This window comes from Hoplias malabaricus, chromosome 3 (assembly GCF_029633855.1).
Source record: "Hoplias malabaricus isolate fHopMal1 chromosome 3, fHopMal1.hap1, whole genome shotgun sequence".
Lineage (NCBI taxonomy): Eukaryota > Metazoa > Chordata > Actinopteri > Characiformes > Erythrinidae > Hoplias > Hoplias malabaricus.
Genome location: NC_089802.1, coordinates 35,427,177 through 35,450,191, shown reverse-complemented (window position 1 = coordinate 35,450,191; position 23,015 = coordinate 35,427,177). Strand labels below are relative to the sequence as shown.

Here is a 23,015-nt window from a genome sequence, read left to right as displayed (position 1 = left end):
AGCATTGTTACAACAAAGAAATAATATACCACAACACAATACAAAATTTCCTTACTTTTTGTGCTATGTTTATATATTTAGGTAGCAATGAGAGCATTAAAATTGGAGAAGTATGAGCAAAGTGAGGGGATTCTTCGCAACGTCAAACCCAGCAAAGATAGCAAGGTTACTTGCATAAATTTCCAGATTTATTTAGATTTATAACAATATTGCTCTGGATGACATAACCATAAGTTCATGGCTACAGCTTTGCATTGAAGGAGGAGTCAGCTAGTGTTTTCAAGGAATGTTCAAGGTTTCATTCTGGTACAGTAAACATATGATATATATTCTATGTACTGTGAGCAGTCATAGTGTTTCATGCAAAAGCATGTAATCTCATAGGCCAGTCTCAGCACGGTGGTGCAAGATGTAGAGTCCCTGCAACACACTTCCAGAGTGTGTTCCTATGGTTGTGGGTTCAATACCTACCTTGGGTGCCTATCTCAGAGGAATTTGGTGTGTTCTCTCTGCATCTCTGTGGGTTTCCTCCACATGCTCCAGTTTCCTTCTGCAATCCAAAAACACATTTTGGCAGGTGGATTGGCTGTGTGAAATTTCCCATAGGTGTGTGTGTGACTGGGTGATTCTGTGATACCCGGTGATTGACGTCCTGTCCAGGGTGTGCTCCAGTCTTCTGCCCAATGACTTCAGGTAGTCTCCAGACCCCATTGCAATCCTGAATATGATGAAGTGGTTACAGAAGATGGATGAATGAATGACTAACCATAGGTTGAAATGTCATCATAGTGTTTTTCAAATAACGTGCTGTATATTTACAGTACAGAATATGCATAAATATAGTAGAATTTGTATAATATTCAAATGTGGTCCTGTGGTCTCCTGTGGCAATGTGAAATTTATGTAAAAATAAGAGTGCCGGTCAATACCAATTTCATTTTATTCCTTTGATCAATATTCCTGTCTCCTGTTATGCCTGCTATCTGAATAACAGATTTGTACAGGAAGGGTTCTTGCAATTTTGCGCCACAATTATAAAAAATAAGAGCAACCAGATCAAAAGATGCTCACATGGTAATGATGATGCATGTAAAATGTTTGTAAAATTGATTAGCTCTTAATGATGCTGACTCTGAAGGATAAGGAGAGTGCAGCATTCTTATTAAAGACTATGTGATATTTGCTTTCCTTGGTGTATTCTTGGCTTCTCGAATTTGGTGCAGTGTGGTACAAATGAGGATATGTTCTCATTTTGAATGTTGGTGTCATATATGGCAGATTTGTTTCTATTAAAATGAACCCCGTTGTTGTGATTCTGTTCATTACAACAGCTACATGCTGTCCATAGTGGTGGACTTGGGTGGACCAAAGAGGCAAACCAAGTTCCACTGTTCTTGCATTTGAATACGAAATAGACTAAAGATATAAACACACCAAACAGAATATGTATTCTTCTTTGCTTTAGTTTTTGAAAATTATATATTCCTGATGCTGTTCGGTGTTCTCTCACCCAAGAGCTCTGATCCAGTAATTTTAATTTTAGGTTTAAGAAGACGCTAATATGCAGTCCCTAAGGTAACATGGTTGTTTTCAGTAAGGCATGGCCACAATATAGTATACTGTATATATATATATATATATACACAATATAGTATACTGATATACACATATCAACTAGGGCTGCGTCATATCGTATTATTCGCAATAATATGGTCATAATTTATAACATGATAAAAAAAGAATCAATATCATGATAGTAGTGAATATTCTGAATTCTTTACATAATGGCGTCATGCAGTTACCCATTATAAGTGAGTCAGTTAGGCACAGTGAAGTACAGTGGAAAGTGGAAAAACATTTATTGTATTGCAACAGTCTGTTCTTAAAATGAATAATAGTATTTTTCAGGGTTTTATTCATATAGTCAAGAATATCGTTATTGAATATATAATATTGTGATTTTATTTTAGGGCCATATCGCCGACCCATAATGTCAACATCTTCTCATGTGGTTTACACCAACTTGAGGCTATATTTACAGTGATTTTACTTTACTTCAAGTTGTAGGTGCATGCACAGGTTCTCAGGGCTTATTGCTCTAGAATATCAGGTAAAATAAGATACACACAGAACCCACAAGCTTAAATTAGGGCAGAAAACTATATGGCTTAAATTTGGTGGATGTTACCACAATTATTGATGGCAAATATATAAATCTGTTATAAAATTGGGCCACTCAACTGTCTCTTTTCTGTACAGCTTTCGATTAGATGTCTGATGTATCTTCTCAGACACACTAAGGAAACATGAACTAAAATACAACAATGGACCATTTTCTGTTTTGTTCCCACGAGAGGGAAAAAAACTATAACAATAGACTCAGTTCTTTATTTCATGCTATTGAAGCATCTTTTTTCTTTTTTTAAAGATTCTGTTGATTGGTAGAGGAAGGCAATAAAGACAAAATAAAGTCTGAAAATGTTTTTGGTTTTCAATGCAAACTTCATTACAAAGACAACATAACTTTTTTTTTATTAGAACACATGGAACACAAAGACATTTTTTATCTGCACATTAACAAACACTTGCTTCATAATAGCTGTGTTTTGAATGATGATGTGTGTCTTTGTTAAACTTAGCACTACTGGTTGGTTTTATCTCTTCCAACCTAGCATCCATACAACAATTCCAAGCATCAATACAACAAAATTATAACGTGACTTAAATTGTGTATCTGGAATATTCAAGATTTATGGTATGTTTAAAGTTTGTTCTTTTTTCCACCCTTACTCTTGCAGTTTTTTGTTCTTTCAGGAGTTTTTTCCTTTTATGTTTCTCAGTGGTTCTCTTGCTTTAAAGGCAAGGTGGAACCTTTAAAACTGACTTTAACTTGATGTGGCTGAAATTTCACTTGTCTGTACGTTTTTATTCATGGCTTGATACCACAGAAACTCATTTGTAACTCAAGCTGTTTTATAGCACTTTCAGTGTGTGTTTACTTTTATGCAGTTTGTGGTCTTCCAAATTTGGAGTCCACCTTAAGTTATCTGTAAAATGTAGATCAATATTACCCACTTTTGGTGCAGAAATAAAACAACATCCTCACCTCTTTTCATGCTTTTCAATATTCAGAGCCCTCTTTACATTTCAAATGCCTCCAGGTGCCATTTCTCAGCAGTTGCTCAGCTAGTGATGCACAGAGAAAATCCCAGAGGCAATTCTAACAAGAACTTTAGTTTGCTTATCCATTTACAGAGGAAGGCTGCCTATGAGCTACAATTTTTTCCAAGGTGTTAACAGATCAGAGAGCTAGCAAATGGCAAGGAATCATACTTTGAATTTTAAAAAGTGTTTTGAAATAAAATTGTAAACATAGTTTTTTAATGGAATTTCTCTATTTGAGTTTTATTTCATTTTACTGTTGACTCTTTTAGTGATTATCATCAATGGCAGATTGATGGGACCTGGAGGTTGTGGGTTCAAGTCCTGCTTCGGGTGACTGTCTGTGAGAAGTGTGGTATGTTCTCCCTGTGTCTGTGTGGGTTTCCTCTGGGTGACTGTCTGTGAGGAGTGTGGTGTGTTCTCCCTGTGTCTGTGTGGGTTTCCTCTGGGTGACTGTCTGTGAGGAGTGTGGTGTGTTCTCCCTGTGTCTGCGTGGGTTTTCTCCGGGTGACTGACTGTGAGGAGTGTGGTGTGTTCACCCTGTGTCTGCTTGGGTTTCCTCCGGGTGATGTTCTGTGAGGAGTGTGGTGTGTTCTCCCTGTGTCTGTTTGGGTTTCCTTCAGGTGACTGTCTCTGAGGAGTGTGGTGTGTTCTCCCTGTGTCTGAATGGGTTTCCTCCGGGTGACGGTCTGTGAGGAGTGTGGTGTGTTCTCCCTGTGTCCGCATGGGTTTCCTCTGGGTGACTGTCTGTGAGGAGTTTAGTGTGTTCTCCCTGTGTTCGCATGGGTTTCCTCTGGGTGACTGTCTGTGAGGAGTGTGGTGTGTTCTCCCTGTGTCTGCATGGGTTTCCTCCGGGTGATGTTCTGTGAGGAGTGTGGTGTGTTCTCCCTGTGTCTGCGTGGGTTTCCTCCGGGTGACATCTGTAAAGTATGTTTGTTGGTATCTGACATTGGTATTGACTGAAGGCTATATGCTATTCAGAAACGGGCTGTTACAGTTAAACTCTTCTCAATTATGATATTTATCATCTCTGAAATGTTGAAATGAGATCAATAAACAGTTACCAGTTGGGGTCTTTTTTACAGGCTTGATCTTCTCTGAAGTGAGCTCTGAAACACTTTAGTGACAACATTTTCCACAATGCAGTCCTGAATCCTTGCTGTCTATGCCATGTAGTAGTTTTTGAACAAATAAATGAAGTGGAAAAAGATGCTCGTGCAAGCTGAAAACTTTAACTTGCTAGAACTGAAGACGTTAAGCTTTTCAATATTACACTGTGTTGATGAATGGAGCCATGGTGACATGGGACTTTAAAGTGACTTTTAAAATGATGAATCATTTTATCTTGTCCTTTTTAGATAAATCGAAGGAATGTTTGAAGTTGATTTAACATTTTCTTTGTACACACTACACATAACTTTTTAATCAAATACTTTTTTATGGTCTTCTATCAGAAAGAAATGGCTTTGCCTTTTGGTTATTGAATGATGAAAAATGTTAAATCTGTCTTAGCCCCCCTCCTGATCAGACATTCATGAGTGGACAACATATGTTATGAGCAGAATTTATATTCCATCAAAATAAGGTCTATTAAAGCCAAGTGTATACCCGCAATACTTTGTTTCATGTTTCTGGTGTTTTGACACAGCTTGAAAGCATCAGTTTGAACTTAAAACTGAGATTACTGGCCTTGCGATGAGAATTCAAAAGAAACATTAATTTATTTTGTAACTCAAGGCGATATAAAATGTCCTTTCCTCATGCTGAAAATCAGCTTAAGTCCATTCACAATACTGAAGATGGTTGAATCAAGCTGGCTGACTAATGTCCTGCTAGGAATCTGAGGAGCAATCATATTTTTGCTGATGTGTAGGGAATAAATTAAACTCCTTTAAAACATTTCTGCACTTCATACGTTGTAATCAAATTTCTTTTAATTAATGCTATACTGAAGCTAATGATTTTGCATCATCTTGATTTCTCTTTTGTGTGAGAATGACAAAGTTGACGTAGTGAGACAGATTGACTCAGTACTCTGGATCTAAGTGTTTCATAAGACCTTTTTGTACTAACCTTTAAATGACTGGATGATTTCAGCTGTCACTAAATTTGTGCTGTATTTTCTAAGGCATCTCATTAATCAGAGGTAAGGTAAAGCTGAGAAAGATAAAATCCTCCACCAGATTAATCTTGTCTCCTAATACTATCAGAACAATCTCCAGGATCCAGAGTTTGGACATAAGCTCTTAGACCTTGTTCTACATGCAGTATTTGAGCTACTGTGCTCACTAAATTGAAATACAAAGTTTAGATATTGGTTGAGCAGCCATAACTGGAAACAACAAAACAAAACAATCACATCTAGAATTGGCCTGAATAGAATTTTACAGACCTGGCATCTCCAGACAAATATCATTATCACTATTCCTAACAAAGTTAAATAGTGTCCACTGATGTGAAGCACTGAATAGTGCCTATTTTGGAACATTTTTTTGTTAAACAAATATAAGTGAGTATGCATGTGATTGAGTGAGTTAGTAAGTAGTGCTGGGCAATATGTCCACAAACCAATATCATGATTCAATTTACTTAGTATTAATATTTTACCTTGATCACGAGTAATGAACGATTGTTGTGTTTTTGTGCTCATATTTCACTAATAGGGCTTGTACTGTAAATATGCAGTATTCATTTATTCAATGTCTGTAACTGCTTATCCAGTTCAGTATTTTTTTGTTTTGTTTTGCTTTGTTTTTTTGCTGGGAGCTTGTCAGTCTTTTTTGAGCCATGTACTGTTCATATATTTTTTTAGTGTATTATTAGTATGAATTGTAATTCTCTGTTTGAAACTGTGTGAAATACAGGGACAAACATTTTGAGTTGAAGGAGGAATAAAAAGAGAATTTTATCAGAACTCCATTATGGAAATGATGTGTCAAACATATTGAAGACAGTTTTTAAGTATTACTCTAAAAAGTCTTCTTTCACTCACTTGCTTTTCGCCTCATGGCCAAGCTTCGTTCCCTGAAAACTAGCGACCCGTGTCCCATGGCCTGCTCTTGCTGTTGCCCTGTGGCCAGTGCTCCGTGTCTCAGCCAGAGGGAATGACTCAGAAATGTGGCTTCTTTCAACCTTAAGAAACACATTTTATGTGGCACAGCTTTAATGATGGACCTACAGAAAATGATGAGAGGTCCAGAAAGAGAGACATTCTCCAATGAGCTGAATTGGATATCAAACAGAAAACTCACATACATTTTCAGTGGAAGGGTTCTTGTCCATGCTTAAGTATTTAACTTAAGTAAAGCCAGGTGTTTTACAGTTATTGTCCTACACTTTCCATGCACAGTCAGAACTGCCTTGAGGCTGGGTCTAATTTGGATCCAGTGTAGAAAAAAGTCACTATTAATATAACTGTTTGGAAATGTCAGTGTGCCACATTTTCTCCTTAAACCATGCTACTGCATTGATTAGAACTTTTTAGTCAGGAGTAATAATCATCTTACCCTTAATCTTCATACCTGATATATCACACCACTTATCTATATAACTTGCAATATTGTGGATTTATTCATTCATTATCTGTAACCCTTATCCAGTGCAGGGTCGCAGTGGGTCCAGAGCCTACATGGAATCATTGGGCGCAAGGCACACTCACACCTACCAATCCACCTACCAAAGTGTGTTTTTGGACTGTGGGAGGAAACTGGAGACACAGAGAGAACACACCACACTCCTCACAGACAATCACCCGGAGGAAACCCACACAGACACAGAGAGAACACCCCACAGTCTTCACAGACAGTCACCTGGAGCGCGAATCGAACCCACAACCTCCAGGTCCCTGGAGTTGTGTGACTACGACACTAACCTGCTGCACCACCGTGCCGCCCATATTTTTTATTTAGTTTCACAATAATGTTATCTCATGGGAGTGAATATCACTCCTATTTAATCTGTTTTCTGCTGGTAGTCACTCTTAAGCTGCAGGAGTGGTTTATAAAGAGAAACCTATATAGTATTTCTCATGTAAAAGAGCTGTCACATCATGAGCATACAACAGGGACTTGACTGGTTTTCATCTAAATATAGTTTGGTAAATAATTAAATCCAAAAGAACATCTGAGTGGCCTATTAATAATGCTGCAGAGAGGCTATTTCATGTCTGTGTCACACCAGACAAATCCGCTGAAATTCCTGTGCCTCGGCTAACATCCCAGACATTGAAATGCATTATTCCAAATCTGAATGAATTACAACAGCCATCAATGGGTGATTGGGATTTCAGGTGTGATAAAGTGAGAGATCAGGAGACTTTGAATATGTGTAGTCTGACTCTTACTCTTGATTTTGATTCAAGAGGGTATTATCAAGGTAAACAGTTGTATAAGTGATGCTGAAACCTTGAGGAACAAGTCTATTGTAGGGACTATATGACAGTAGTGTTGAGTATATTTTAATTATAGCACTAATACTGGCAGTTTTTTGGTAGGTGCCTGAATCAGTATGAAAATTCTGCCAGTGCAATGCCAAAAAAATATTAAATTCAATAATAATAGAATCATAATTAATATTAAAAGATTGTGTCATGAAATAAAACATACCTTTGTTTGTAACTATATATGTTTATGTTTTGGTCTTCAAGCCACCACAAACCACATACACAAAGTTTAGAAAAGAATTGTACAAGAGGTTTACAAAAGTATTAGATGTACAAATAAGATTTAAAGCATGTTTATGTAACATAGAATTGCAATTCAAAATTCAAACTCAAATTCAAATGTTCATCACTGCGTGCGTTATGGGTTATGGCTAGATTTTTAAAAAAGAAAATGACATTTGTCATATGGCAACAATGTAACAGTTACCACAAAATGACAAAAGAGTGGAAAATTATACAATAAAAACTTCAAAACTTTTTGGTACACATAATACATATAAAAAAATTATGTAAGATATTACTTTTCTTCAGTTCATTCAGGCTAATGTTTGTTATTTGAATCTGTTCCTCAGCTCTAACCAATGTGAAGTTATGGGCCATCGACCGGCAGTGTTTCCAGACCATCATGATGAGGACAGGACTCATCAAGCACGCTGAGTACATGGAGTTCCTGAAGAGGTGGGCATCTATCTTATCTCATGCTTTTTCTATTTTCTTGTGGGCAAACTGTCAACATGCACCAGTAGAGATGCAGTTGTTTTTCTGAGTTTAAAACTGTGAAAAACCTACTGAGAAGCTGTGCATTTTGTTTTGGTTGGAAATGATGTTTAATATTAGGTTTAATAATCTGAAAGCAGTTGAGCATGATGCAAATGACAACCTGTTATTGTGTATGACAGTGGTGCATTGGTTTGATTTCAGTCTGTATCCAATTTTAAGCGGAAACATACACAATTTGAATTGACAGTGGAGGATTTGTGATTATTGGTGGTGGTTTGGGCACATTCATTCTGCCCATCTGAGCTTAATTCATTCTCATGCACTCAGCGAGAAAATGCATATAGATCTGGACTACTAGTTACTTATGAATGATGTAGAACGTGGTTCAGATTTCACCCCAAGGCAGAAGGCATTCACGAATTAATTTTTTATGTTGTATAGCTTGTGCGCTTTGAAGAATAATAAAAAAATTCCAAGAGCTTTCAATGAAGTTTTGAAATACTGTATCAAAAATAACTTTGTATTATAGCTAAGCAGCAAAAGTCTAAGTCAATATTGTAGCTTGACATCTAGTTCTGAGTTTCTAAAAACATCAGTCCTACTGATACATTCATATAGCCTTTTTGTAGACACTCAAAGTGCTTTATATTTTATAGATTATTAGGGAGTTGCCTCAACCAACATCAATGTGCATACATGGAGGTTATGACCGTAGTCAACCTACGCAAGTATACTTGCCACACATCAGCTATGTGATACAGGCAAAGGTACAAGGCAGGAAACACAAATTGGACAGGGTGCCCATCTGTCACAGGGCATCAGACACTCAACCTGCTGGCAATTATGAATAACCAATCCACCTACAAGCATGATGTTTTGGAGTTTAGGATTTTGGAAAATGGAGCACAGAGTGGAACCCCATTTTTCACAATGACCCAAGGAGATTGAATCCAGGACCTCAAGACCCTGGATGTGTGTACCAGCAACATTACCTGCAGTGCCTCTCCCATTACAAACAAACAGACTTAAATTGGACTTGCCTGAATAGAATTTTAGAGGCTTGAATAACCTAAGTGTATATTCAAGATGGTGTTGTCAATATTACACTTGAAAAGGAAATAATATATGCAATAATCACTCTTGTCTGCATTAAGTCTGCTGAAAACCCAATGCTTGCAGAATTTATTTTCCTCAGCGAGCACTCGAGGACAGCATAGCGCATGGAATGAACAAGTCTGCCATTTTGCAACATGGCATAAGGACTTAGGAGTATACATAATTGGATTTGTGTCCATAGTTTTTCATAACTTAAATCACTAGTTTGATATTGCTGTGCTTTGTTGCATATAATCAATATGGAGGACAGATGACGACACTTGCATTTAAACACTTTACATTAGCTCCAGGATATTTGTTTGATTTCCTGAGAGGATTTGCTCGAACCATCTGATGAAAAGAATCAATTCACCTTTCTGTGAGGTGAAAATGAACCAGCTGAATTGGGCAAATCAATGCTTTTTTATTGGACAGTTAAAGGACCAGCTGAAGAATTTGGATCAAACTACTTATATATGAACAACATTTATATGTAGCAAATTGGCACAGCAGGTATACGGATATAAATTCAGAGGTATGAATCTTTGTCCACATTTAACAGCCCTATATTTAATTAATTTAATACAAATTTTCAGCTTATCTGAGTCAGCTAAATCATTTAGCTAATCAAAACAATCATTCAGCATATCAAAACCTCCATAATCATCATCATTCATTACACAGTTCCAAACTTTTTGTATGCTATTTTTCCAACTTTGTGACAACATTTTGGTGAACACCCTTTCCTCTTCCAGCTGGACTGTGCCCCTGTGCACAAAGCAAGGACAGGGTTTGGAGAATCCAGTGAAAAATGTTGTCAATCAGAATGTCGACCCTTCCGTCTTCCAGAAGTTACATAGTGTAGTTTCTACAGAGCTGAGACCAGAGTAGCAACGATACAGGCTGTATTCTCCCAGTCACAGCTCATTTGAGCATCACAGTGATTTTGAAGCTGTGATTTTAAAGTAAAAATATTACGTGGTGTGCCTTTAAGATATGCAAAATTCCATAAATATATTATGAATATAGAACACCCCCTTGCCTACTGTTTTTACCGTGATTGGCATTGCACTTGAAATGAAAAAGTGATGAGGGAAAAAGTCCACCCACACTTCAACCTGAGGCATTCTTCCTGCTCTTCTGAGAACAATCTCAATTTAGATCCTTCTCCATCGTGACATTGAGAGGCAAGGGATGGCTGTATATTTTCACTATTGTTTATTTTCCCTCGATCACTGTGACACCAGCCTGCTCTTGAATCCTTGTCTGCATCATCTTGTGTAACAGACAAAACAAGCAGAATCTGTGGTTCATTCGAGTTGGCTTGTTTAAACATTCTTGTAAAACATAATAGGGTTGGCCCAAATAACACTGTAAGGCTTTTGAAGAATTGAAGGTGGTTACTGAACGAGTATTCCAATATACATCCTAAACACTGACTTAGATTATATCAATTAGATTTGTATTGCATAATTCATTTAATATAATTAAATTAATTGTTTTATGTAGTTTTATTTGTTTCTTTTGTAACAAAGGCATTACCTAGTGTACAATACTGACACAGGACTATTTTTGCGATATGATTTGCGAGTCCACCCAGAATCTTTGGTTGCATGGCAGGAATACACACTGGACACTGTGCCAGTATATCACAGGGCACCAAACACACACAATCCCGTATACACTCACAATTTTGAGCAAATTCACATAGCCAACCCATCTACCAACATGTGTTTTTGGACTGTGGGAGAAAAACCTCCAGCACTAGAGAGGCACTGCAGCTAATCTCAGTGCCACACAGCTCCAGGGTTTCGAGGGTTTGGGCTCAAACCCTTTGTTTTTACCATGTCTGTATGGGTTTCCTCCGGGTGATCAGGTTTCCTGCCAAAGTTAAAGAAAAAGACACATGCTGGTAGATGGATTTCAAGAGTGTACACAGGGGTGAGTATGTGATGCCCTGTGAAGGATTGGAGCTATCCCCAGGTTGTGTTTCTGCCTTGCACCAATGTTTCTGTGTAAGCTCTGCACCCATTGCAGCTCTGAACAGGAAAAATCATTCATTCATGGTCTGTAAGCGCTTATCCAGTTCAGGGTCACGGTGGGTCCAGAGCCTACCCGGAATCACTGGGCGTAAGGCGGGATCACACCTTGGAGGGGCCACCAGTCCTTCACAGGGCGACACACTTAGGGACACTTTTTGAGTCCCTAATCCACCTACCAAAATGTGTTTTTGGACCATGGAAGGAAACCCGAGCACCCGAAGAGCACCCGAAGGAAACCCACGCGGACACTGGGAGAACACATCAAACACCTCACAGACAGCCACCCAGAGCGGGACTCGAACACTACCTGCGACACTACCTGCTGCACCACCGTGCCGCTCTGAGAAAATAATTTTGGTCATGAAATAATTGGAGTAGAATTCACAGTTTCATGATCTGTGCAGTGTCCTATGTGAGGAATAAGGAGACACTTGAGATTATCTTCATAGACAGATACTCCCTACATTTTCCCAGACTAACAAGAGCATTAAATGTTCTCAATTGATTGTCATTTAACAGTAAGGTTTTACATTCTATATCTAAATACAAAAACATAAATAAATGAATGAATAAATAAAATAAATAGCTTTTTTAAGATTGTAGCTACTGTTACTTGGAAGTGACATGACTTTACTATTTTTGTATCAGTTCCCCCGTTCAGCAGTGGTTGTTTTGTCCTGGTTTGAGATTTTCTTTTGTTCTATTTTATTTATTTATTTATTTTAAATAAACTAGCAGCTCTGAAAAAAGGAAAGAAATTATTATAGCTAGTGGTATTGAATCCCTATCGGGTGTAAAAAATAATAAAAGACCTCTTAATAAAACACCAGGAAGCAAAGAACAAACAAAATGGACAAATTCTTGGACATACATCAAAATACAAGTAGGTCTGTCTTAGAAGGGAGCTGGGTTGAGATTGGATGCTTGGGTCTGTGTGTCTTTGATGCTGAATATTACAATGCTGTTAGCAGACTGCCAAGAGCAACATTTTCCATTGGCTGACCTCAGTGGGCTTCAAATAACCCAAACCTGCTTTCTGATTTCTCTTTTTTTTTCAGTGTTCCAACATTCCAAAACCTTCCAGAAGAAATACTCAGCAAACTGGCAGATGTGCTGGAAGAGGTAGGTTTTGAAAGTTCTTCAACAGTTAGCAGAAGCAAAGCAATATTCATTTTCTTGTAAAACAGTGTATTACCTTATGATCTTAATTCCTTTTACATGGATTAGGGTTATAAAAAAACGTTTAACTTAGGATGGATTTATACATCTGTGAAAATGCAGATAAATATATGTGTATTGTGATATAGATACACAGTGGGGAAAATAAGTATTTGATGTACTGCTGATTTTGTAAGTTTTTCCACCTACAAAGAATGGAGATTTTTATCGTAGGTACACTTTATCATAGGCACGCTGTGAGAGAGAGTCTTAAAAAAATAAACATAAAGTCACATTGTATGATTTTTAAATAATTTGCATTTTACTGCATGAAATAAGTATTTAATACCATAGAAAAACAAAACTGGAGTCTGGAGACTGGCTAGGCCACTCCTTAGTAGCACTGGCAGTGTGTTAATGGTCATTGTCATGCTGGAAGACCCAGCCATGACCCATCTTCAATGTTCTTACTAAGAGAAGGAAGTTGTAGGCCAACATCTTGCGATACATGATCCCATCCATCCTCCTTTCAATACAGGGCAGTCGTCTTGTCCCCTTTGCAGAAAAGCAGTTGGGATGATGTTCTTGGGGTTGTATTCATTGTTCTTCTTCCTTCAAACATGACGAGTGGAGTTGATACCAAAAAGCTCTATTTTTGTCTCACATGACCACATGACCTTCTCCCATGCCTCCTCTGTATCATCCAGATGGTCAGTGGTGAACTTCAAACTGGCCTGGACATTTGCTGGTGTGAGCAGGGGGACCTTGCATGCCCTACAGGATTTTAATCCATGACGGTGTAGTTTGAGACTGTGGTCCCAGCTCTCTCCAGGTCATTGACCAGGTCCTCCTGTGTAGTTCTGGGCAGATTCCTTTCTCAGAATCATCTTTACCCCACAAGGTGAGATCTTGCAAGGAGCCCCAAACAGAAGAAGATTGCCAGTCATCTTGTGTTTCTTCCATTTTCTAATAATTGCACCAACAGTTGTTACCTTCTCACCAAGCTGCTGCCTATTGTCCTGTAGCCCATCCCAGCCTTGTGCAGGTCTACAATTTTGTCCCTGGTGTCCTTAGACAGGTCTTGGTCCTGGGCATGGTGGAGAGGTTGGAGTGTGATTGTTTGAGTGTGTGGACAGGTATTTTTTTATACAGACCTCTTCATTCTTTGTAAGTGGGAAAACTTGCAAAATTGGCAGTGTATCAAATACTTATTTTCCCCACTGTAGATATACAACTTCAAAATCTCAAAGGTGTAGCTACATGAGGTAAGAAGCAGTGGCTGGCTTCACATGACCTGCCTTTACCATCATAGCTTGGTAACAATGTGTGTGATTGGAGAAACCTCAGCTAACACATGGTAGAGACTAAAATTGGAGAGAAAATATGAAAGGTAAATTTAAAAAATACATAAATATGCATCTATGAAGCCCTGTGAAGGACTGGCGTCCCCTCCAGGGTGTATTCCCGCCTTGCGCCCGATGATTCCAGGTAGGCTCTGGACCCCCCGCGACCCTAAATTGGATAAGCGGTTACAGATAATGGATGGATGGATGGATGCATCTATGAAATATGGCTCTCTAGTAGCATGGGGGAAAAGGGATGACACCCTTTTCTTTGACCATAAGTGCAAAATTAAACACAGCAGAGCAATGGCATTGTAAGTGCAGCAGTACAAAAATTTATATCTTTACAATTTTACAAAACAGTGAAGTTAGTTTCCATGACTTGGAGAGAAATAGCAAAATCATAAACATTTTCCCTTTGTTAAACTTGTATTCTCCACTAAGCCCATGTTGACTTCCACTGAAAATGGGCCAGAGGCTCTTCTGTCCTTTTCTTTGGAAATTATTATCTTTCTGTAACTGTATGACACAGATGCTATTTATCTTCCAGATAAATAACATTAAAGCTATTTGTTCAGTCTTTAAAATTCATTCTTGTTCCTTCTAATTAAATTTTGTAGTGCATTTATAGTCAGTGGAGATTTATATTAGTCTATATCTCGAAGATGTGATTGATACATTTGGCAAAACCTTAATATGGAATCATCTGCTGTCTGCTCTGTACCGTTCTGAGCCCTCTTGGTGCCTGGGAGGTGCATTCATCTCCGAAAAAGCTTTAAAAGATGTGTAGTGCAGTGTGTTTCCAGTCCATTAAGAACTGACTGTGAGCAATTGAAGCAATTTCCCTGCCTGTTCCCTGTGACCAACCACATCATTCCGCATGTGACCACTAGTTTTCCTATTTCATCAATTGTAAGATGTATATTGCCCTTATTTTGTCTCTAATATGTTGGTATTTTCTGTAAATATATATTGCGATGAAGTTGAGGTGCCAAAATGTGTTTTTTCCAGTGGTAACTAAGCTGACTCATGCTGTCAAAATCAAAGCCGGTAGTGTCACTGGAGCCTGAAGAGTTAGGGGAAGATGATACTGAATGCTCCAATCATGGCTTTTTTGGGAACAGCTTCTATTTCAGGATGCTGAACTCTGCATACTCTCACACTGAGAAATAGTTTGTGATGGGATTGTTGGCTTTCAACACAGACAAGAAAGATATGCATTCATGTAAAATCATATTTAATTAAAACTTATTCTTTCTCTGCTTAGCTATGGCACATCCACAACCACAAGCAGAGACAGACCACCCTATATGCTCACTACACACCCTGCAAATTAACGAAGCCTCCTCTTGTCAAGTTAGGGAAAGTTATTGTATCATTAGAAGTGAAACTATACTTCAGAATATATAGAAAGGGAAATAAAAGACTCCAGGAAACTGAGCTGTGGGAACAACAGGAAGAGGTTGTATTGTTAATAAATAATAGTCTATAAACATAGCCGTAGGAATATATTTAAAAGTTGTGTGCTATGCGTAGACACAGCTGCTCTCCATGACCTTAAAAGCAGTGCTACAGTATCATGAACCTAACTTTTAAGCAGAAAAGTGAAACATGAACATGTACCGATGTTTTATACTGTCTGATACTCGTTTAAACTTCCGCAAACACACCAGTACACTCAAAATGTCCTTATTGTGCAATTCCACATTAAAAAATGATGTAGTTACAATCAAGTGCTAAGCTGAGTTCTTCCGCAATATTCACACAATCACACTAAAACTGGCATATTTGACGTTTTCTTTACACCTTTAATAGTGAACCATTTGCAGGTGCCCAGATAAAACTACTAAACAGTTTAAGGTGGAGAATAAACAGCTACATTTGCTTCTTTTTCTTATGTTCCAAGTTAAGTGTTTCAGATGTTACAGAATTAGCTGTAAAAAAAAAAAAAGAAAAAAGAAAAAATACTAGTTGATAGAATACTAGTGGAGAGTCAAGTGCAACTGTCAAAAAATGGTCACATTTTGCCTCACAGTGTTCAGGTAGCAGGGCCCCTTATAAAAATTTTGCTTAGGGCCCCAGGAAAGACTGGACCGGCTGTGCCCAAAACCCAAATCCCTTCATGGAAGATTAAATGTCAGAGCCCTAATCCAACCATAATCTAACACATCTGATCCAGTTAATCAATAGTTTTGTGAACACACAGATGAGCTGGCTCAGGTGTGGAATTAAACTCTCCAAGGGAGGAGCTCACCAGAACGCTGATAATCACTCCAGTGCCTTTAGGGCTTTTTCTTTTTTCATATATTTCGGCTTTGTCAGTCCATTGTGAGACAATTCTGTTTTTATCTGTTCTTGACTGATTTTGACTGGTGTGTTCTCCACTTGTTGTCATGACAAACCTGTGGCTGCAGAACAGTCAGAAGAAGAATGTTACAAGCTTTTGTTATTCACTCAGTTTTTGCCCGTTTCAATAGCACTATAGACAGATGAAGCAAAAGAAAAAGAACTAATTAAGACTGCATATTATGTCGGTTTTGGTGGGTGTTACATGTCAAAGTAATGTCCATTTGAACTTCCTGAGCCATTATTTCCCAGCAAAAGGCTAGAATATAACACTACCTCAACTGAATTGTTTCTACAATGCACATGGTACAACACTTACACAGATTAATTCCACACACCTACTCATTCATCCACTGGGAAAGAATTCAAGGCTCATCAGGTCAGGCCATACATCCAAGGTCCAGTTCTGATGCTCACAGGTCCACTGAAGGAGAGCTAAATAGTAGGTAGGTTTTAGAGTCTGTGGATAGGGGTCAGCTTGGTCATTCTCTCAATTGTCATTAGCCCCACACACAGCAGGAGGTTGTGTCACATTCCTTCTGTAACCCTCATTAAAAATTTAACATGGTTACTTGTTTCGTTGTGCTCCATTGGGAAATTAGCTTTCAGCAATAAGATGAAACTTTCTTAGGATATTCTCAGACTTTTTAAACTAGAGTTTTGTTATTTGTCAGATTAAAGTTTGTGTCTGAGTTTGCAAAGGAGTGAAAACAGTTTGATTAAGATCCTTCTGAAAAATCTGCTCAGTTTTGGGTTCAGTTATGAGTGTCAATTGGTAAACAGGAAAGACAATTGGCTAAGAAAATATCTAGAAGCAATTAATCAACCATTAATAAACCATTCTAATGTTGGCCTTTGAGATTTGGTTTTATATGTCCTGTTACTTTTGGCAACATTAGAGAAGCAAGCCATCTGTTCAATAACAAGGATTATTGCTAATTACTGCAGGAATAACTGCACTAAGAGGAATAACTGCACTATGCAACATTAATAAATAATTATCATGTATTTTTACATTTAATTAATTAGCAATGTCTTTATTAAATGCAGTGTTGTTTCATTCAATGCGGAGAGTACCGCACAAAATAAACTTCTCCTGTCAGCGTGAATGGCTAAACACATCTACTGAGTTCATTAAAATAGGTTTTCTTAAGCGATATTCTTAGTATATTGGCAGGGACATATAAAACAGAAAAAAAAAAATGTTGGCAGATTCGGCATTCATTCATTCATTTTCTGTAATCGCTTATCGAGTTCAGGGTCGCGGTGGGTCCAGAGCCTACCTGGAATCATTGGGCGCAAGGCAGGAACACACCCTGGAGGAACACACATTCACTCACACACTCACACCTACAGACACTTTTGAGTCGCCAATCCACCTACCAGCGTGTGTTTTTGAGCGTGGGAGGAAACCAGAGCACCCGGAGGAAACCCATACGGACACAGGGAGAACACACCACACTCCTCACAGACAGTCACCCAGAGTGGGACTCGAACCCACAACCTCCAGGTCCCTGGAGCTGTGTGATTTGGCATAATTAATGTAAAATGTCTCATATAGAATCTATATTTCAGAGGGAATGAAGGAAAGACAAGCAGATAGAACCTGAAGCTTAATGCAGCAGTGAAATGCAAAACTTTAGACATCATCACGTATATTAATAAAATAAGGAGATACTGAAAAGACTTTACAAATTTACAAATTTACAAGCACAGGTTTTACTCAATGTGAGTCTCAAAATAAGAAATGGTTTTACTTTGGGTTAGTTTTTTTGCAAGGCTCAGTTTAGGATTTTAGGACTGCTTATTCTGTATAGAGAGGAGAGCAATACTAGGGAAATACAGAAAACATTTATTAGACTTTTGTAAGATATTCTTAAGAAATCATTTGTGCATTTACAATGTGAGCCTGAGGAGCCAGATGAACTTAATTAGAAAGAAAACTCTGATTTAAGCTTTAACACATGGTTGATTCTTGGTTTATTGCATTTCTCAACAGGTTTTGCACATAACGTAATTCCTGCAATCATTTTGTTTGATATGTCCTGTGATTATAACTCCCCTTCCCTAGAGAAAACACAGAATCGATACTTTTCCATTCAGGCCAGAAACAAAATTGCCCTTATTCTGCTCTCAAATAATCATTAGTTGAATATACCTTCATTTATTAAACGATCTCTAAACAAATTGCTACAAGCAGCCAGCTGCTAAAGGGCAATGTCTGGCATTTACAGTTTTGCAAGCACAGACAGATACCATAGAAAGGGTTTTAAAGAGCTTGTCTCTTCTGCACACATTGCTTGGAGCCTAGGGATTAATTTACATGAGGATTTTTGCTAAAACTAAAGTAAACAAGTCCAGTTCAAAGGAACAGGTTTATTAATAATGAAGATTCAATAGTGAAAGGGCATCACTTTCCCCATTTTCTCCAGAAGAAATTTGCCTTTCCAGATTTCCTTTCAGGAATTTGATGCATGTTTGTTTTTGGTTTATATATGGAGTAATATGCAAATATGGAGCCCTGGGGATTATTATTAATTATGATACTACCATTGGGATTAGCAGGTCTGCATTGTTTTTGTATTTTGAAAGAAATGTAACATTTTAACTTGCACACATTTATGACAAGTTTCACATTTATGACTGCTCTTCAATGGTGAGGACCCTCACAGGACCACCAGAGAGTGTGTTGTGCTCGAGTCCACTCACCGTCCACTTTGTTAAACACACCTACCTCAATGGTCCACCTTGTAGATGTGCAGTAAGAGACAGTAGCTCATCTGTTGCTGCACAGTTTGTGTTGGTTGTCTTCTAGTCTTTCATCGGTGGACACAGGACGCTGTCGGCTGGATATTTTTGGCTGGTGGACTATTCTCGGCCCAGCAGTAACACTGAGGGCTTTAAAACCTCTAGCAGCCCAGCTGTGTCTTATCCACTCATACCAGCCCAACATACACTAACAAATGAGCTATTGTTTCTGACTTTACAATGTACAAGGTGGACCCTTCAGGTAGGTGTGTCTAACAGAGTGCACAGTGAGTGGACACAGTGCTTAAAAACTCAAGCAGCCCTGCTGTGCCTGATCCACACATACAAGCACAACACTGGTTCCTGGTAGGTGCTTAATTTTGGCTGAAGTTTCAAAGCTAGCAACTGTTGTGTTCTAGTTAGTGGTTATGATATCCCAGCTGTTTGCTAGGTTTTTGCTAAGTGGTTGCATGGTTATCTTCGGCAGTAGCAAGGGTTTTATTAGGTTACTGCTGTGGTACCCCGGATTGTTGTTAGGGAGTTGCTGGAATGTGACAATTCTTGGCAAAGTGCTGTTAAGATACCTGAATTAAGTCCTTCATTGCTATTCAACAAATATTAGAAAATATTATAACTTTTTATGTATTCGATCTAAAAGATTTATACCAGCCCCACAATCAGAGCAGAAAGAACACTTCAGAATGGTACTGTGGAATAAATTAGTGGGTGGAAATGAATTAAAGAAATCAAACAAAATAAAGAATATTTTAAAGTAATAATTGGATAAATATTTTGATGCAGAAAATATTTAACTGAGAGTTTAAGTTTTCTCTCGTTTACTGAGGAACTGAAACAACACTGTCGGCAGGGGCTCATGAGGCAGTTCATAAAGTGGTGCCTAATGAGATAGCAGAACTTTGTCCAGGATTAATGACCTTTTCTGCCAAAAAAAAAAGAAAATCTTCTTTAATCAGTGCAAGAAAAGAAAGAGAAGGTTTCTTTTTAGACCTTGAAAGGGGCCTTCATATTTTCGATTCTCCCCAGCACCGTGCACTGAAGAGTACTCAGATCTAGATTCCCAACTATAAAAGTGAAAAATTAACTGCTTAATCTATTATATATTGAAAAAGATCATTGAAAATGAGAATGGCCTAAGAAGTAATTAAGGCTGAGTTATGATTCATGAGAGTTTCCAGTGCTGCTGCTGAATGAGTCACCTTGCATCTGGTGTCTCCTGTAATTGTGGACACTTCTCAGTCGACCTCTCTCTCTCTCTCTCTCTCTCTCTCTCTCTCTCTCTCTCTCTCTCTCTGAAAAATAATTTAAAAATTATTTTTTGTCGTCCTCTGTGAAGCAGAGGAGTAGAGTTTTTACATTTGAGTCTCAATACTTCTCAGAAGTTCTTACTTCACTTCTGGTGTGAGAGAGTTTCTCATTTTGAGCCTTGATTCTTTCAGTGTTTTCTCCTCTTCCTCTGGGAAATGATTTTCTTTTGAGCTTCCCCTTTTGAATCTTGGATGCTCTCAGTGGTTCTTCCCTTTGCCTTGAGGGAGATGTCTGGCTAGGAGCTGGATTTCTGAAATGTCTGTACACAACTGTACACAAACTCAAAGTGCACTGCATCTGTATCCTATCTTTGTTTGTCTCCTCCCTTCTCTTTCTGTCTTTCTATTTATTTATCTGTCTGTCTGTTTCTCTAACTCATGTGTAGCCTGTCCTCATAACACTTGTTCAATATATCTCTGCTGGTCTCTAGATATGGAACTGAATAATGTTTTTTGATTCAGTTAAGTTTCTTTATAAAATAGTTCAACACATCACTATTTGATTGAATTATTGGAGAACGGACACAAACACATCAAGCTCCTCACAAATAGTCACCCGGAGCAGGCGGCACAGGGACCTGGAGGTTGTGGGTTCAGGTCCTACTCCGGGTGACTGACTGTGAGGAAAAAAAAAAGGTGTGTTCTCCCAGTGTCCATGTGGGTTTCCTCTGGGTGCTCCAGTTTCCTCCCACAGTCCAAAAACACACATTGGTAGGTGGATTGGTGACTCAAAAGGTGTGAATGTGTGTGTATTCCTGCCTTGTCCTCAGTGATTCAGGGTAGTATTCGGACCCACCATGACTCTGAATTGGATAAGCGGTAACGGATAATAAATGAATTTTGTATTTTATTTTATATACTACAGCTGAGGGCAGCTGTCCAGAATGGTTTGATGATTGTCAGGTTATGTGGGTGTGTTTTATGAGGGGAATAACCCAATTCTGCAGGACACTGGTCCTCCAGGGCTTGAATTGTGAACCTCTAGGATACAGGGGTTATGCATAGTGCCTTTTTGTCTTAAAGAAAAAAAAAGGCAGAAAATATAATTTGCTATCCCTGTAAATAATTTATGCTGCACCTAAATTGTGTTTTTAGGAATTGTCTTGATTTTTAGTTTTGTTTCTTCTTTTTCATATTATTTTATATCAGTATCAGACTAATTGCAGTCACAAAACAGAGGCTGAAAAATCCATATTTATTCATTTCTCTTAGATTTGTTCTGTATACCATAGCGTATTTGGATCTAATTCCTTTGTCAGAGCTTGTGCATTTGAGTCATGCTTCATTGGAAGTTGGAGATAAACTAGAATAGTGTCTGATACAGGTGCACCGAATTGTGCTTCTAGGAACAGACTTCTGTCAGGTTGTCAAAAAGCAACAGGCAGACTCAAAGCATTAAACCCTTCTGAAATGACAGGACATGACCACTTTCAGCAGCCTAGTCAGATGTTTGACATTTCATTCGCATCACATCACATTGCTCAGACTCCACATTTTCTCTGCTGCTTTGAATGAAGCCTTTATTGCACTGTCTGCTTTTGCAATATGATCTTCAAGTACTTCACTTAAGAACCACTAAAAGCAAATTATGTACAGTGACAGAGTCATTCTTCAGAATCAGCGGCCATTCTAAAAAATAACAATCATCGACAAATCAGACCCATTCAGAAATGGAACAGGTGATACAATACAATGTACAGCACTTGGGTTTGAGACATGACTATTGCATAAGGACTGCTATAACTCTATAATAATCTGAAATACACTGGAAAGTAGTGCTGGGGACTAGCTGATTGAAGAATGCATGAAAATAATAATGAATATTTTTACATTTTTGTCCATACTCAAATATCTTTTGCCCAATACATGATTTTTTTTTCATTAAAGGTAGCCCAAATAAAGGGTAGATGGCAAAATAACAAAAATCCATCCATAGCCAACAAAATGTGTGTCCAATCCCACCCATCTGATAAAATTCTAAATGCGTGCAGGGGAGATTTTTGAGGTGTGAGAAAATGATCTCAGCCTTTAAGGTTATTGATCTCTGCTTAATGATAGATTTTGTGTAATCTAGGCTAATACTAAGCCATGATGCTTGCTAATTTGAGTCTTATTTAACCTGATTATTATTATTATATATATATATATTTTTGCCTATTTCTTTGTCATCAGAAATGTCATTAAATTACAGTAATCCCTTGCTACTTCGCGGTTCATCTTTCACGGATTCGCTACTTCGCGATTTTTAGTTCCAACTGAAAAACATTATAGAATGACTGTTTAATGCAAAGGGTGGGTTGTGAACAGTACAGGGAGGATTTTAAAAGTCCAAGTACTAATTAAATACATAAAAAATTATCTTTCCTCTACTTTGCAGAAATTTGTTTTTCGTAGGTGGTCTTGGAACGCATCCCCCGCATCAAAAATGAGGGGTCATTCTGTTAGCCAAAAAAGGATAAGTTTTCTTTAGCCAGGGCAATGTAAACATTCAGTTAGCAACTAAAAACCCAATCAAGGAACCTCAGCCAAGTACTTCAGCAAATGTACCATCTTTACTAATTTAGGCTGTTAGAAATTATTTCTCAAGTAAAGCAATAAAGCTGTAAACATACACTATATAGACAAAAGTATTTCG

At 38.1% G+C, this 23,015-nt stretch overlaps 1 protein-coding gene across 1 annotated transcript in view; it reads left to right on the top strand.

Annotated features, from left to right (window-relative positions):
- The window catches only part of prkg1b (protein kinase cGMP-dependent 1b), a 198,856-nt gene that overhangs the window by 110,676 nt on the left and 65,165 nt on the right, over nucleotides 1-23,015 (top strand). The window contains exons 4-5 of the mRNA XM_066664373.1: nucleotides 8,176-8,281; nucleotides 12,519-12,582. Coding sequence (XP_066520470.1) covers nucleotides 8,176-8,281; nucleotides 12,519-12,582 — 170 coding nt within the window. The remainder of the gene's footprint in view (nucleotides 1-8,175; nucleotides 8,282-12,518; nucleotides 12,583-23,015) is intronic.